Source organism: Trametes versicolor (assembly GCF_000271585.1).
Source record: "Trametes versicolor FP-101664 SS1 unplaced genomic scaffold TRAVEscaffold_12, whole genome shotgun sequence".
Classification (NCBI taxonomy): domain Eukaryota; kingdom Fungi; phylum Basidiomycota; class Agaricomycetes; order Polyporales; family Polyporaceae; genus Trametes; species Trametes versicolor.
Window position 1 is genome coordinate 156683 of NW_007360332.1, and position 15217 is coordinate 171899.

General features: G+C 55.7%; 5 protein-coding genes across 5 annotated transcripts; 4 read left to right on the forward strand and 1 right to left on the reverse strand.

The window, feature by feature from the left end:
• Window positions 1–208: 208 nt before the first annotated feature.
• Window positions 209–1616, forward strand: TRAVEDRAFT_39960 (uncharacterized protein; the record flags this gene model as incomplete). Its single annotated transcript, XM_008045222.1, has 7 exons — window positions 209–353; window positions 411–539; window positions 597–687; window positions 742–802; window positions 866–1082; window positions 1273–1444; window positions 1505–1616. 7 exons carry the CDS (start codon window positions 209–211, stop codon window positions 1614–1616), a joined length of 927 nt encoding a protein of 308 aa, XP_008043413.1.
• A 1537-nt stretch (window positions 1617–3153) lies between these two features.
• TRAVEDRAFT_23623 (uncharacterized protein) lies at window positions 3154–4901 on the reverse strand (the record flags this gene model as incomplete). The annotated part of the gene is made up of 4 exons (XM_008045121.1): window positions 3154–3255; window positions 3294–3457; window positions 3519–4821; window positions 4872–4901. 4 exons carry the CDS (start codon window positions 4899–4901, stop codon window positions 3154–3156), a joined length of 1599 nt encoding a protein of 532 aa, XP_008043312.1.
• Window positions 4902–6631: 1730 nt separating this feature from the next.
• LiP3 (prepropeptide lignin peroxidase) lies at window positions 6632–7954 on the forward strand (the record flags this gene model as incomplete). The annotated part of the gene is made up of 5 exons (XM_008045432.1): window positions 6632–6692; window positions 6755–7097; window positions 7148–7694; window positions 7756–7830; window positions 7886–7954. 5 exons carry the CDS (start codon window positions 6632–6634, stop codon window positions 7952–7954), a joined length of 1095 nt encoding a protein of 364 aa, XP_008043623.1.
• Window positions 7955–9293: 1339 nt separating this feature from the next.
• TRAVEDRAFT_60751 (uncharacterized protein) lies at window positions 9294–9744 on the forward strand. The gene is made up of 2 exons (XM_008045433.1): window positions 9294–9392; window positions 9453–9744. Exons 1-2 carry the CDS (start codon window positions 9361–9363, stop codon window positions 9676–9678), a joined length of 258 nt encoding a protein of 85 aa, XP_008043624.1. The 5' UTR covers window positions 9294–9360; the 3' UTR covers window positions 9679–9744.
• Window positions 9745–10455: 711 nt separating this feature from the next.
• TRAVEDRAFT_52326 (uncharacterized protein) lies at window positions 10456–14009 on the forward strand (the record flags this gene model as incomplete). Its single annotated transcript, XM_008045254.1, has 4 exons — window positions 10456–11211; window positions 11268–12519; window positions 12593–12777; window positions 12840–14009. 4 exons carry the CDS (start codon window positions 10456–10458, stop codon window positions 14007–14009), a joined length of 3363 nt encoding a protein of 1120 aa, XP_008043445.1.
• Window positions 14010–15217: the final 1208 nt, after the last annotated feature.

The window sequence follows — 15217 nt, forward strand, 5'->3', positions numbered from 1 at the left end:
GAGAACCCGGTAAGCGCCATCTTGACACGAGGGAGCGCGTTTGCTGATAGCCCTCCGCCACAGGTATCTGTGCTACGATATCTGGAATGATACCAAAGACGCTGTGGCGGCATGATATCAGGCCAAGAAGGCGAACGTAATAAATACTCAATCAGATGCCGCGGAGAGGAGCCTACCGACCGCCCTCCGTCCCTCCCCCTGCCAGACTATGGACCCCGAACTTGCGGCCGCAATGGCCGCGTTTCCCGCGCGCTCTGCAAAGAAACCCGCATCAATTGCGGAAGCAAGGGACCAGATGGACAAATTGTTCACTGCACAGTTCGTAGCTTGGACGAAGACGCTTCTTCCCCCCGGTATGTCTTCTGCGTTCTTTTCTGAGATGCTTACGCAACTCACCGTTCCACAAACAGCCTCCACGTACGCCGTCCAAGACAGGGTCGTACCCGTAGAAGACGGCAAAGTCACAGTCAGATGCACTGTTCCAGTAAACGAGGATGAGAATATGATATTCCCGCTGCTCTTCAATATACATGGCGGTTGTAGGTCCCTTCATGCAATGTTTACCAGGATTCAGGTTCTGACTATACTCGCCATAGCATGGGTGTCTAATGATATCAGCATGGAGGACTACTATCTTCGTCGAATCTGTGTAGATCTGCAGATATCTGTTGTAAACGTCAACTATCGGTACGCACCCTCATACCGCCTATACCTCGCCGCTCAAGAGCTCAACTTCCAAAGTCTGGCTCCAGAGTACCCGTTTCCGACTTCAGGAAACGACTGCCTCGCGGCTCTGAGATGGGTACGTTTCATGCTGCAATGTCCTACTACTACCATGCACTTTCTTATCCCGCTCCGATCATAGACGGCCGAGAACGCGCAACTCCTTAAGGCAGATCTGTCCAAGGGATTCTTGCTATTGGGCGACTCCGCGGGAGCAAACCTTTGTGCTGTGCTCACCCACGAAATACGCGGCGACCCCGTCTTCGACGGTAGGCAGCTCACTGGACAGTTCCTTCGAGAACCATTTGTCGTACACCCGGAGGCGTACCCCGAGAAGTATCTATTATTCAGCCTTCTGTGTGATGCGGGCGTACTGTATGCTCATGCACCGTCTACAGGTACAAGGCAGACTTGCGCTCCAACGTGGATAATTTGAAGTACCTCCCGCACGGCGTTACTGCCGAAGAACTCAACGGCTTGATGGGTAGGGCCTTCAGCATCGATTGTCGCATCTCGTGGCATCCCCCGCTGATGGTTCTCGGCCTGTAGCGCTTTACCAGGCACCTCCGTCGGACCCGCGTTTCTCCCCGCTCCTCTACCCCTCCCATGAGGGGCTCCCACGGGCATATATACAGGCGATGGGGCTCGACACCGTGCGCGACGACGCGTTTGTATACCAGAAAGCACTGCAAGAGGCGGGCGTCGAGACGAAGCTCGAATTGTATGTCCGCCCTTGGCTCGCTCTACTCCGTTCAACTCTGATCTTCGTTGGTACGGACAGATATCCTGGGGTGACGCACGGCTTCCATAACCAATTCCCGACTATATCTATGGCGACGAAGGTCTGGGATGATACGAGGAAGGGTCTTCAATGGTTGCTGAGGCGGATGTGATAGAGAGGTACGATCATGCGCTCGTCATATTGCTACTCGCGGCACAGGCTTTTGTACCTAGGATGAACGTTGAAGTGTGATGCAGCTACGCGTTTCGCGCGTCGTGCGCTGGGCTACGGGTACAGATGGTTACATGAGAAATGAGGTAGAAACAGAAATGTGCAAGCGAGAATGAAGATGCTTCGTGCTTCAAGGGCATGATAACTATTGGATCGCGAGCCGGAGGAACCTTCGAATGTGCGGTGCACGTCAAGCACGAGCAAGAGAGGCATGAAAGGGGTTGCATAGGGATCAGAGATGAAAGCGGGGATGGAAGACGAGAGTGGATAGAGACGAGCGCGGATATATACGGCAAAGCTGTTCTGGATGAGCGAAAGTGGTGTAGTGGGCGATGGAGTTTAGCTTCCAACCGATCTTATGGTCGATGGCGATGCGGCGTCTGAAGTGAAGTACTGGCAGTGAGTCGAATCGGCGTTCAACCAGCACATCTCATGCACAGAAAGGTGACTTACCGAGTGTCAGGCGACATCCCTGGCTTTACCCTTCTCGCTTGCCGTTCCCTGAAGGCCGCCACTGCAGGCAGCTTCTGGCGAAGGAGAAAGCAAGCACAGATGCGGCGAGTCGTCGGAGCTGGCGACATCGCCGCGCAGGGCAACGGTCTGAGCTGGGAGGTGCCGGCACGACGGCCGGGCCAGCCCCATCCTACAAGGGCAAGGTAGGTTGTGGCGAGGACGAAGGTGAGCGGGAAGCCAAAGCGGCGGCTCGGCAGGACCGCGTGCCCCGAGGGCTGACGAATGGCGACCGACCGCGGCAGGTTGTTCCTCGTCATTGCGAGAGACAGAATCTACACTGCCGCTCTTCGCAGAGTGCGGACCCGCTTCGCATGATACCGGAAAGCCAGCTTGCAGTGTGCGCCTGATTTGATCCGGTAGTTTCTCGTACGCCGATCTCGGCCACTTTACCGCCTCGCCACTTGCAGGCAAAAGAATGGTGTCGATGGCGTATTCCATCTCGTCATGGGTTTCGAGGGGCGATAGTTTCGGACTGGGTGGGCGCGGCGGCGCAGTTGGCTTGTATGCGCTGGGGCTCGGCATACTCGCTGTCTCTCCAGAGCACTGCTCGCCGTCTACGCCACCCCGGGCGGCCCCCAGCCTGCGCATGAGTGCCTGTCTCCTGGCTCGGGCTTTGACATTTGAATAGCTACACATGGGCCCTGTGTCGTTACTACGTCCGATTGGGTCCCAGTATGCCTTGATCCTGTCGCTGGAATAGTGCCGCTCGCAGAGCTTTCCTAGTTTCGTCAACAGACGAGCGAGTGGGTTATCACTCCCGCCCAAGGGCCTGTAGACGAACGCTAAGCCTTGAGAGATGAGTGTAAACTTGCCGGATCCATCCCATCGGGCCAACACTTGGTCAGCATATCGACGTTCGTAGGCGCCGGTGAAATTGCTCGCAAGTATTGATTCATCCGGGCAATTAGTAAGGGCATGCTTCAGAAACCTCAGTGTGCACCAATTGAGGACGTGCAAAAACGACTCTAGGTCGTCCGACAGCTCATACGGCTTGTCTGGGCATAATTGCACCAACGCTGACTGGAAGTCCCAGGTGCCCTTTCAAGAATATGCGTCATATTCCACGTCTTCAACCCAACAGCCCAACCAACGATGAGAGACGCACTATGTCAACGGTAGGAGCGAGTTTATCCTTCGCCGTAGCAAGTCTCCAATCAGCAAGGATGAATTTTCGCCCCATTGGGTCGGTGGGATCCTCGTAGATGAGAATATTCCCGACGCTGATGTTGCGATGGAGAAGCTCCGCATTCTCCCAAGCGTCCCTATGGACTTGTTGCGCATATGATCAGTATCAATGCGTCGAGTATTGTGAGACCAGACGAACGCATACCCATTATAGCAATGGACACCGCAAGCATGAGCTCTCTAGCATCGTCAAACTCCTCCAGGGTTCGGCAAACCTCTTCAAAAACGAGTCTGGCATGTCTTCTAGGGAAGTGGGGGGTTGAATCTTCCGCGCCTGGTGCATAATCGTGTGTGAGGGTAGTTTGCGTTTGGGGTGTTTGGCTCCCGAACCAAGACTCCGAACGGGCACCGGCCTCCGAATGAGCAGCATGGTCTGGAAAGCAAGACGACGGGGGCCATAGGACGTCACCTCCAGCGCGGAGCGTCAATAACCCCTCATCCAAGACGTCAGGTGTCATCTTCCGGAGCAGCGTCTGATAGTTGTCAAACTCGCTCGGGACATCCGCAGATAGCGGTCGCCAGCTGTCCTTGATCCATACTACCGTGCCCTCCGTAAGATCGTACGCCACGAACCCTCGCGTTCCGCTCTCGTACAACCGATCACTGATGTAGCTTGGTCTCCCGACGAGGCAACGGTGACTTGTGCACGCCGCCGTAGTTCCCGCGTCCAGGAAGGTGTGTTTCGGCGACCACGGAGCGTAGACATCTAGCGCGTAGATGAGCCACCCTGGAGTAGCAGCCGTCTTCAGGCCGCGCAGAACTGTCGGGTTGATAGCAGAGTCTTCAGAAAAGTGGGTGTGGAGCTGACGGAAGAGTGCAGCCTCAGAGGAAGAGGCGAGTGACGCGGTGGGATCGTGTCCGCGTTGCTCGCGCGACATTTTGCTGAATCGATGGACGAATCGCCCGAGTATGGCGGTCGGGTCGTTGTAGAGGTCGAATGGCTCCGAAGATATGGCCCCGGCCCTATCAAATCGGAAGAAACGTGCAGAGCTACCACAGATGCTGACGACAAAGAAGAAGACGCGATGCTGGTGGCTGAAGATGAGAGACGCATAATCCGCAACCCATGAAGGCACCTGCGTGGATCCTCCTTTCGAAGACAGCACAAGGGCGGTATGGACACTGATGCAAGCTTCAGCCAATGACCACGCCGTATGATGATTGGACGGCGGCTCTCCGGAGAGACCATCGACGACGAGCTCAGTCGGAGGAGCCCGGCAGGGAGTAGAAATTGAAGTGGGTGAGCCGCGCGGTGGGGTTTCGCAGCCTTCTTTTGCCCTTCCCGAGGTCCCGATCAACTCAGGCTGAGGGTAGACTGCAACATCAGGCCAAATCGTGCTCTTGGTTCCCGTGAAAGCCCGCTCATAGCGTTTCGGGAGGGTGCCGTAGCGGTAAGCCACGATATTGCGACAGCCAGAAGTTTTGAAAATCTTATTGAACGCACTGCTCTATTAAATTTATGATAAGCTGCATCATATAAGATGTAGTATGAGCTCACCAAGTTTTTGCGCATCGTTCCCTTCGACATCGTTAGATCAGGTGTAAGCGCATGCCAGCATCGAGATGCCACCGCATCATCGTCGCCGGGCATGAACGCTCGCATCCACTCCTCGACAGGGATCTGGTGAGATCGCATGGCGATTTAGAATATTGAAGTAAAAGATATTTTAGCAGATGTACATCGGTGAGGAAGTCAAAGTCCTCGAGTGTGTCGTGCCCCGATGGAGGTAGAGTGGTTGAAACTCCGCTGGCGCCGCGGCTGGAAGTTCACAGGCACAAGGGCGGCAAGACTTGCCACTCATTCTCGCGCTCTTTCCCACAAACCACATCAAGACATAGCAAACTTAGACGAATAGTGAGCTACTTGAATGAGTACCGCCAAACCAGGCTGTCCGGGGCTAATTTCATTCGTGTTTTACTTGTAAAGGGTTTGAATTGCAAGACGGGCGCTTCGATTGGCGATGCTACGATCCTCGGAGACACCAACCACGACATGAGTGAACAAGCAGCCCGTCCTCGCTCCACTATCAACAACACCCCTTTATACGCGTTTTCTGAAACTATGTCACTCGTTTTATACTTTGGAACGCAAACTGGAGTATCGCTAGGGGCAGAGAGCGTCGAAAAGGCAGCAACTAGTTGCTACGAGTGACGTATATGAAGCAGGCCATCGTCCTCTGTCCGATTCACAGCGTTCTCGCTCTGAACTACACAAGAAGACCCGTTTCTGGACACTCTTGATACTGTAGCCAGGAAAAGTACGCGCAGGTGCGCACGTGGCAATTTCTTGTGACTTCGTCCACACGACCTCTAATCGACATGAACTTAGTGTGATATGGCCAGGGACCATGAAGACGTGCGGAGCATCGGGAGCGGCATAGCGCGCGAAAACTGCCAAAGATCCCGGCCTTACACTCAATAAAAAGATACACAGCCGCTTGAACGCCGGCTCCACGTTTTGACGTCTGTGAGAGCTCATTGAATGTCTTCACTCTGCATAATGCCACCGAACGGCACACAGCCTTCGAAACTGTTTTCCCTTCGGATGCATCTATAGTGAGTCGGGACCCTACACCAACGCCGTATCACTGGCCTCACTCCATCCTAGGTCTCGACGAAGCATGTCCACCAAGGCCGCTACACAAAGTCATGGCACCGTGTTCTCGAAGCAACCCAACCTTCTTTTCAATGAAGCGAATGCAGCGCACGGATTACAAGGAGACCATAGACCTCTCGTGAGACCTACAAAAGTCTCACCCGACAACGCTCATCATCAAATTTGGAATGCATTCACGCGAAAAGATGATACACTGGAGACGGTGAGATGCATGATCGTCGTTCTGTCCGCGGAAATGACAGTATACTGACCCCGGCTGCCACCCTATTGACTTGGTAGGATGGTCCGTGCGATAGACATCAAGCGACAGAGCCTCGAGAAACCGGGGCACTGGCTAAGTAACCTCGGGGATGTCGGACAGACACATTCGTCGGCCATGGAGAGCTCTTCAAGGTTTCTCTGTTCTGGAAATTTGCTTCGTGGCATGAGAAGAGCAAAATCTATCCACTCTGATTGGCCTCTTCTAAGTTGTGGCCTTCGTCTTGGCATCCCGACGCGGCGGGACAGGGACCCACACCTCACGCAGTCGTGCTCTTGCATCGAAAAATGCCCCGCGATGGACGCAGCAAGAAACGTATATAAGGGAGGATAACGACGGCGACCTCCCTCAGAGCCTTCGACTACTCTCCTCAAGCATCACAATGGCCTTCAAGAGCCTTCTGACCATCGTCTCTCTCGCCGCAACCCTCGCGGGCACCAACGGTACGAAGCTCATGATCGCTATACATTCATTCCGTCGTAGCTGACGTTGCTTTGTAACTCAGCCGCACTGACGCGCCGCGTCACCTGCCCCGACGGCGTTAACACCGCGACGAACGCGGCGTGCTGCCAGCTGTTCGCTGTCCGACAGGACCTCCAGCAGAACCTGTTCCACGGCGGCCTGTGCACTGCCGAGGCGCACGAATCCCTCCGCCTGACGTTCCACGATGGTATTGCCATCTCGCCCGCCATGGAGGCGCAAGGCAAGTTCGGCGGCGGCGGTGCCGATGGCTCCATCTCTATCTTCCCCGAGATTGAGACCGCCTTCCACCCCAACATCGGCCTCGACGAGATCGTCGCGCTCCAGCGGCCGATCCAAGCGCGCCACAACCTCACACACGCCGACTTGTAAGTCTCACAGCTGCTGAGCTCAAGAGAAAACACTGACCTGTCCATAGCCTGCACTTCGCTGGTGCACTCGCCGCGTCCAACTGCGCCGGTGCGCCCCAGCTCTCCGCATTCGTCGGCCGCAAGGACGCCACCCAGCCCGCACCCGACGGCCTCGTCCCCGAGCCGTTCCACACTCCCGACCAGATCTTCGACCGCCTCGCCGACGCGTCCGAGGGCGAGTTCGACCCCATCCTCACCGTCTGGCTCCTGACCGCGCACACCGTCGCGGCGGCCAACGACGTCGACCCGACCAAGTCCGGGCTGCCGTTCGACTCGACCCCCGAGATCTGGGACACGCAGTTCTTCGTGGAGACGCAGCTGCGCGGGACGCTGTTCCCCGGAAAGGGGGGCAACCAGGGCGAGGTCGAGAGCCCGCTCGCCGGAGAGATGCGCCTGCAGAGCGACCACACGATCGCGCGTGACTCGCGCACGGCGTGCGAGTGGCAGTCGTTCGTCGACAACCAGCCGAAGGCCCAGGCGATGTTCCAGTTCGTCTTCCAGGTGCTCTCTACCCTTGGCCAGAACCAGGATGACCTGGTTGACTGCACTGAAGTGGTACGCCGCCGCGCTCCTCCAATAGCCTATTGAATGTACCGCTAACTACTGGCGCTTCTAGGTCCCGATCCCCGCGCCGCCGCAGGGCCGCACTCATCTCCCCGCCGGCATGACCATGAACGACATCGAGCAAGCAGTAAGGCCTCATTCCACATTATCCGCTACCAAATTGTACTCATTCTCGGGCACAGTGCGCCGAGACTCCCTTCCCCACCCTCCCGATCGACCCTGGACCGCGCACTGCTGTCGCCCCCGTGTAAGTATTTGCACCCATTAACATTACATTCTGGTGCAATACTGAAATGCACCCCCCCAGTGTCCCCCCGCCGAAGGTGAACCTCTAGAAACCTGCGCTTGAAACGCGTTTGTGTTCCGGTTTATGGACCTCGCGGGCGGGGTCGCTCGCTGTCAGGGTACCCTTGAGATATCTTGGATTCCCACTGCTGTATTAACCGAACAAACGGGTACACATCGCTAGTCGATTCCACCTCAGTGCGTCGGCGTCAAATATCATAGCATGCAAAGAGTATGCAGGCATTCCATTCAGAACTTGCCTTTTGGAGAGAATCGCACTCGGCTTGAAATTGAGCGCTTCTGTCCTTAACGCTCGCGTCCCCGCCTGTCCCCGCCTCCTCAGCGCTCACTCACTGGCCGCCGTCCGTTTGAAGCCTACGCCGCACATCCTCTCGCTTGTCTCTGTTATAACCTGTTGCGATGTCCTATCCTGCTATATAGACTTGCTCATAACTTCAAGTCCTTGATCTTTTTGACAGATCAGAGGAGACGACTCCGGCTCTCTCCAAGAGCGACGCCAGGCCATCCCTGCTTTGGCCATAAGGCGTTGAATGCCACCGTCTTCCGTACCACAGTCAAGAATAAGAATACCAATGGAGAACGGATACGATGTGGTGTTGCCGAACTTCAAAAAGGTGGTGGGCCAACTTGCGCTCGCATTGATCCTCACGGGCACGGTGAAGCTCCTGCCAGACTTGGCGTGCAACATCATGTACGACTACTGAACACTGCACGGCTAAGGAGACAGTGGAGGATGTGCAGACAGCTTGACCTCCATGGTTCCCAACATCAAATCCGCTTTGCACCTAGACGTCGGTCTCGACAACATCGTCGCACTCTAAAAGCTTCCGCAGGCGCGCCACACATCAACCTCTCACATGCTGAATTGTACGTCGAGCACTACGTTGTTCAACTCGCTTTTACTGACGCTCTGCCAGCTTTCATCTCCCCGGTGTGCGAGTCGAGTCGAGTCGAGTCGAGTCGAAGTGTACTTGTACGCCCCCACTCTCCGCGTTCGTTGGTGACAAGGACACCACCCAGCTCGCACCCGACGGCCTCGTCCCCGGGTCGTTTTACATCCCCAACCCAATCTTCCACAGTCTCGCCGATGCGTCTAATGGTGCTCTAAACACTCTAACACGACCATCCCGTTGATTGCATCCCAGTAGTATGACGCCACCTCTCGAACATGTTGCTCACTCTCTCCGGCAGTACCTGATGCCTGTGCACTCGCAGGGCCGGGCTGCGCTCTCCTTCCTGCTGAAATAGCAACGAGTCACATTTTGTCGTTGACCTACGCTCACTATTTCATACGCAGCGCACTGAGAGTCCATGCTTCACTCTTCCTATCGACCCCAGTCGGCGTACCACCATGTACGCCGCCGTCGCCTCCGCCTCCTCCTTGTAAGTCCTGTCTTCTGCGCATATAACATCGCCGTACATCTCTGAGCAGTACGCCTCTAGCGTCCCACACCATTGCTATGGTAGTGGTGAACCTGTAATGGCCCGCGCCGGCCTAGAGACCTATACCACAATGGTACCGGAGGGAAATTTGAATTCCGGTGCGCAGTGCGGAACGAAATGGGTGTTTGTCTTGTTGTTAACTTGGGAGGGCTCTGTGTCAGGAGAAGCGAACCTCAGAGTGGGGCACTCCAACGTCGAGGTACTATACTCAGTAGTACCAGAGTAGCAGTTGCCTTGAACTTTCTACGCTCCTGTGGCAACATGGCCAGTGAGCGCGCTCACGCAACCTAAAGCACCCGCCCTTGCAAATAAAGTTCAGTGGCATCGTAAACGTGGAGGCGCAACAGCTCTGAAGCTCGGTGGCCCTCTAGGTAAGCGCTTGGGATTGGCAATTGGCAAATGTGGCTGCGAGGGGGCGCGGCCGTATCCACGCCCCCGGACGGGTTGTGCGTGATCCGCAGCACAGAACAGTATCGATGATGTGATAGTAGAAGCCACGGTACGCCCCCCTTCACATTTATGATACGGCATGGCAATATTGGACGGCGTGGCAATATAGGACGGCGCGGCAGAGCAGGAGATGCGGACAGATAGGACAGGCTGAGGCTTAGCGCTTAGCGCTTAGCGCCAGCTAGGGGCGTACGAACACACCTGCCTAATTCGTCATCAGCGCTGGCCACAAACGGCCACTCATTCTAACTCACCCTCTTCCTCAGAGGCGTTGCAGCTGAGAACTTAAGTTCATCCGTGCTACAGGCCTTTCGAGAAACGCTAGTACGTAACTCAAGATGCGCCTCGTCATTCCTCGTTGAATCACTGACTTCCGTTTCTCGTTCAGCTAGCCTGGAAGTGCTCGCGGCGTGTTGCCACCCTCGCCACCTGGCACTGCAGTCCTCACTACCCTCAAACATATAAAAGGAGCTAGTTTCTTGGGGTACGTTCTCTCAGACCCACACTCTAACCCATCTTCGATACTAAAAACATCCTCTCATCCTATAACATTATGCAGCATTACTCCGAGGCTTCGCCCTCATTCTACGTTCCTACAGACGACTCCGACGCTGGGAACAGTAGTGATCAAGACACAGAGCTTTACCAACACGGACTCGAGTCTTTAGACGCCAGATCCTACACTGGTGATAGCAGCGATCAAGAAACCGACCACCCCGCTCCCGACGACTCCGAAGCCGGAGACAGCAGTGACCAGGAGACCGACTACCGTGCTCCCGACGACTCCGAAGCCGGAGACAGCAGCGACCAGGAAACTGGTCAGCCCGCTCCCGACGACTCCGAAGCTGGAGACAGCAGTGATCAAGAGGCCGACGACCTTGCGGAAACCTCTTCTGAACACAAGCTTTCCTCCAGGAACGTCTCCGCTGTTGAACGTTTCACATCTCTGTCCTCCGACCCAAACCCAAACCCTCACAACCCGCCTCCCACTCACGACGACGACCCTCCTGAGGCGACCGTTCCTGTAGCTGCTACTGCGGCGGGCACCGGTCCTCGCGATTATAGAACTATTTTTTCGAACACGCCCTCGAGCACACGCCAATTCGAGGTGGAACTGTCCAGAAGTAACTTGAAACCCTATCGAGAGGATTTGAACTCAGAAATGTGGTGGAACGAGCTCCCGTGCTATGACTGGTTCAAAGCCTGCATACCGCCGTCTATCCTGGCCCAATGTCCCACAGACGGTTACAACAAGATTCACATGGACGAAGAACTACCTCCACTTGAGAAAGATCTCTATCCTGGCATCGTACGTCAGTTCCTCACTCTTTTCTGAGATATGAACTCATGCTCCCTATACCACAGCGCGACGGCCTTAACGGATTGTTGCCAAACACCGAGTTGGTAGTATACTGCAACGCCGAGAAACCCGACCGTCTCCCCTCTGGGCGCCATAAGACTGTGCGGCCGGATATGGGCCTATACTTCCTTCGTTCTGGGGCAAAGGAGGCCTATAGTGATGATCCCCCGCCCGAGGTCTCCTCTGATCAGAGCGCCGTCACAGGTGCTCCAGACACTCTCGAGGCTCCCGAGTCATTGAATCCCGCGCCGACTCATCTTTCTACCGAAGACAAAGCTCGCATGGCCTGGGCTGCGGTGGAGGTAGTGATCGAGGTCAAGCGTGCCGACAACAGGGCACCTTTTGGACACGCTAGTAGCAAATCGTACCTGCCACATGGCGCGGAGCGTGTGCAGGCCAGGGGTCAACTGATCCATTACGCGATAGAAGTCTACAACCACCAGCACCGTACGCACATTTTCATGATAAGTATCGTTGGCCACACCGCACGCCTTCTCTACATGGACAGAGTGGCGGTACTTGTGTCGAAGCCGTTCAACTACGTGGAAAATCCAGTCGAGCTCGGGATGTTCCTTCACGCCTACAGCAACATGACCCGAGAACAGCGTGGCTTTGACCCTACAGCCTCGCCGGCATCTCCGGACGAAGTCGCGCTCTTTCGGGGTCTCGCACTCGACGCCGATCCTGAATCTGCTGTTGGCCGTGGACTCAAGTGGGCCGCTACGCCTGGTTGGCCCATAGTTGCGCTAGACATCCTTTCGACATGGTCAGATCCGGATACCTTCCTGGACGGCAGGACCACAACACAGCTCACCACGCATCGCTGCCTTGTGGGGAGACCTGCCCACCAGACCGCTTCCTTGGTGGGCAGAGGGACGAGATGCTTCGTTGCGTACGACAAGACAGAGCAGAAGGCGCTGTATATCAAGGACAGCTGGCGTCCGGTATCTGCGGACATCCCGAGCGAATTCGACAACTACCAGAGGCTCTTGGAGAAGCTGGGGCGCGACGGCTTGCAGGACAATTTTCTCACCCTTCGTGCAGGAGGCGACGTCTTGTGGCGAGCTCCGGGCGATGACGTTAACGGGACACCTCGGACGCAACGCACGTTCACCCAAGGACTACTTAACGCCACATTACCCGGCCTCCCGCTGCCCAGACAACACACCAGACTGGTCTTCAAAGAGGTATGCAAGTCGCTGGAAGATTTCGAGGACGCCAGGGAACTCCTTGACGTAGTCGGTTTTGCTCTCCACGGTATGCCATCACTCCGCTTCCATTTACAAACATGTTGCAGCATTAGAGAAACTCATGCACTATTTATATACAGCGCACAAAGATGCCTGGGAGATCGCCGGGCTTTTACACAGAGACCTGAGCGTCGGGAACATCCTCATATACGACTCTGAAGACTCTTCGAAGTTTTCAGCCATTCTCGCCGATTGGGATTTGGCGAAAACTAGAGAGCGGCTGCTTCCTGGAAATCAACGCGCTACCCAGCCAGGACCAACGTCGGTGAGTGTTTTTTGACCAACATCCTCTCTCTCCCTCGGGTAACTGATGCGCACCGTTCGCAGGGCACGTGGCAGTTCAAGTCAGCAGTGCTGCAATGCTGCCCAAGCAAGTTGTGGGAAGTGTCGGATGACCTGGAGTCAATATTCCACATCCTCAACTGGTGTTCGCTCAAGTACCTCCCGCATTCTTTGACAGACCAGAAGGATCTCTTGACACTCCAATTCCACCGTTGGTACGACGCACCCGTCATCAAAGACCCTTCCGGTCTGGGCAGCGAATGGATGTTCAGCAACAAGTTTCAAGCAGTCAGCGGAGGTAGGCCGTTTGTGCAAGGTTTACCGAACGAGAACGTCAATCCGCTGGCGAAACTTCTGAAAACCCTTGGAGAGCTATGCAAGATGCACTACGCCAGCGACGACATCAAGAGGTTTTGGCCAGACATCATTCCACCCAAAGTCGATGAACCCGTCGGCGCAGCGAAAACGATGACCAAAAGGCCAAATGTGTTTCGGCCCGGGCGCGTGCTTGAGTCGGATGACGAGTCCGACACCCAGCCGACAGGGAGCGGCGCGGCCGCCGGTGAGGCTGAACAGCCACAGCATCCGACTTCATCCACCGGGGCTACCTCACCCCTCAAGGATCACACTCTGTTCATCGAGGCATTCAAACCGTACCTCGGCCGCGCTCACAAGAAAAAAGTTGGATGGACAGAGGCTGCATGCGAGAAGCTCGGGAGTCAGCTCGTTGTGCTCAACCTGCGCTTTCCTGCGGGACTAGGCCTCAGGAGGACATTCGACAGCTATTCGGAGGAGGAAAGCGGCAGCACTAGCATAATGAGCTCCTCATTCTATGAGGGCGAGGAACAAGCCCCCGCCAGTGGCGAACGACTCGGACGCCTGCCAGCGGCAGGCCCATCTGGCTATGCCACGCCCGGTTCAGCTGTCTCAGAAGGCCTCTCCCCATCCCCCTCGGGCTCACGTGCTATCTCGCGCCTTCCAGACAGGGCTGGTTCACGGGCGAGCTCTGTGCCTGTCACCCGGGGCGGCCTCCACCATCATGCCAGCACCTCCGTCTTTCCGAGTAGCAGCAGCATCACTCTTCCGCCTCCTATTCCTGCTCCGCATGGAGCCCAAGGTCGCGTCCGCAATGTTCGGCCCAGGGGTAGCACGACCTCCAAGGGTAAGGGAAAGGGAAAGGGACGAGGGAAGGGGAAAGCCAGGGACGTCGACTGAGCCTCCCTCCGTAAGCGCTTTCGAAGCAATAAAGCTACTGTTATCTGACTAGAAGTTACCTTACTAGACCAGCGACCTGCTTCGGATGCGCCTCTGCTGCCAGTTATCTCAGAGACGGGCTCTCCCGGATACCGTCGCGCTTTTCACCACCCCAACGTCTTGCCGTAGAATCCTCGGCTACTCTATTTCGCTCCGAATGTCCCGACTCCCAGTAGTGGTCTTCACTCCTGACTGCCGCGTTATATTTCCTCGCCTTTTCACATTTTCTTTCCTCGCTCTATCTCTCTTCGCCGCTTTGGTGAGCGTTCGACACGCCTAGTCATCCAGCATCGATCACCCAGAAGCCAACAATGGTAGTACTTCAAGTTATCCCGCGACCGCATCTCGATACCGTCTTCGGATCGGAATCCCAAGCTGTTACACTTATGCTCATCTTCTTCCTTTCTCTGTACCAGAAGTCCGGCGCACGACGCGGAACATTCGTACTAGCTACATTCACCCCGGACGCGCATTCGGATAGTGCTTATAGTCCAATTCGCGACCGGCAGCACACTGTATCATGTATCTACGCATCGCGAACTTGCCCGCCACTTCTGTCCCAATGTACAACAAGTTCTCGTCTCGCATGACATTTTCACGGTGCCTCTAAACCTGGCCATCAAATCCTGTTGTGGCCGCACACGCGCCGTAAGTTGAGCAACCTAATAAGCTTCGAGCTTCAAACTTCAAACTGGAGAGAGAGAGAGAGAGAGAGCTTATCAGTGGAGCATGCCCTTATTCATTGCTCGGCGGTCAACGTTCCGTCAGACGGCCGCGGGCGCTTACGGCGGCTGTTTTGCATCCCTGTTGCCAGTGCAACGTTAACGGGCCCACGACCTTGACTCCTTACTCCCGCAACTCGTTGGAAAGGCTTGGCACACATACGACTCCTGCCTGTCTCTCTCATAATTCACGGCGACGCATCATCCTGCTACTCGTACTTCTCTCAGATGCTCAACTAGCCCGCTATGCGGCAAATGAATGGCATCGGACGCGTCCGAATTCCAGGCGCGCCGACTCTGTACGTATGCTGCACATGCGGGCCACGCGTCAACAGCGTTCCCCTCGCATGAGAATTTTGAGAAATCCATCGGATTGGAGCCTCGGCGCGACGATATCGGACTCTACCAGCGACCAGGTGACTCCTTATTATCTCTCTCTCCTCCGTG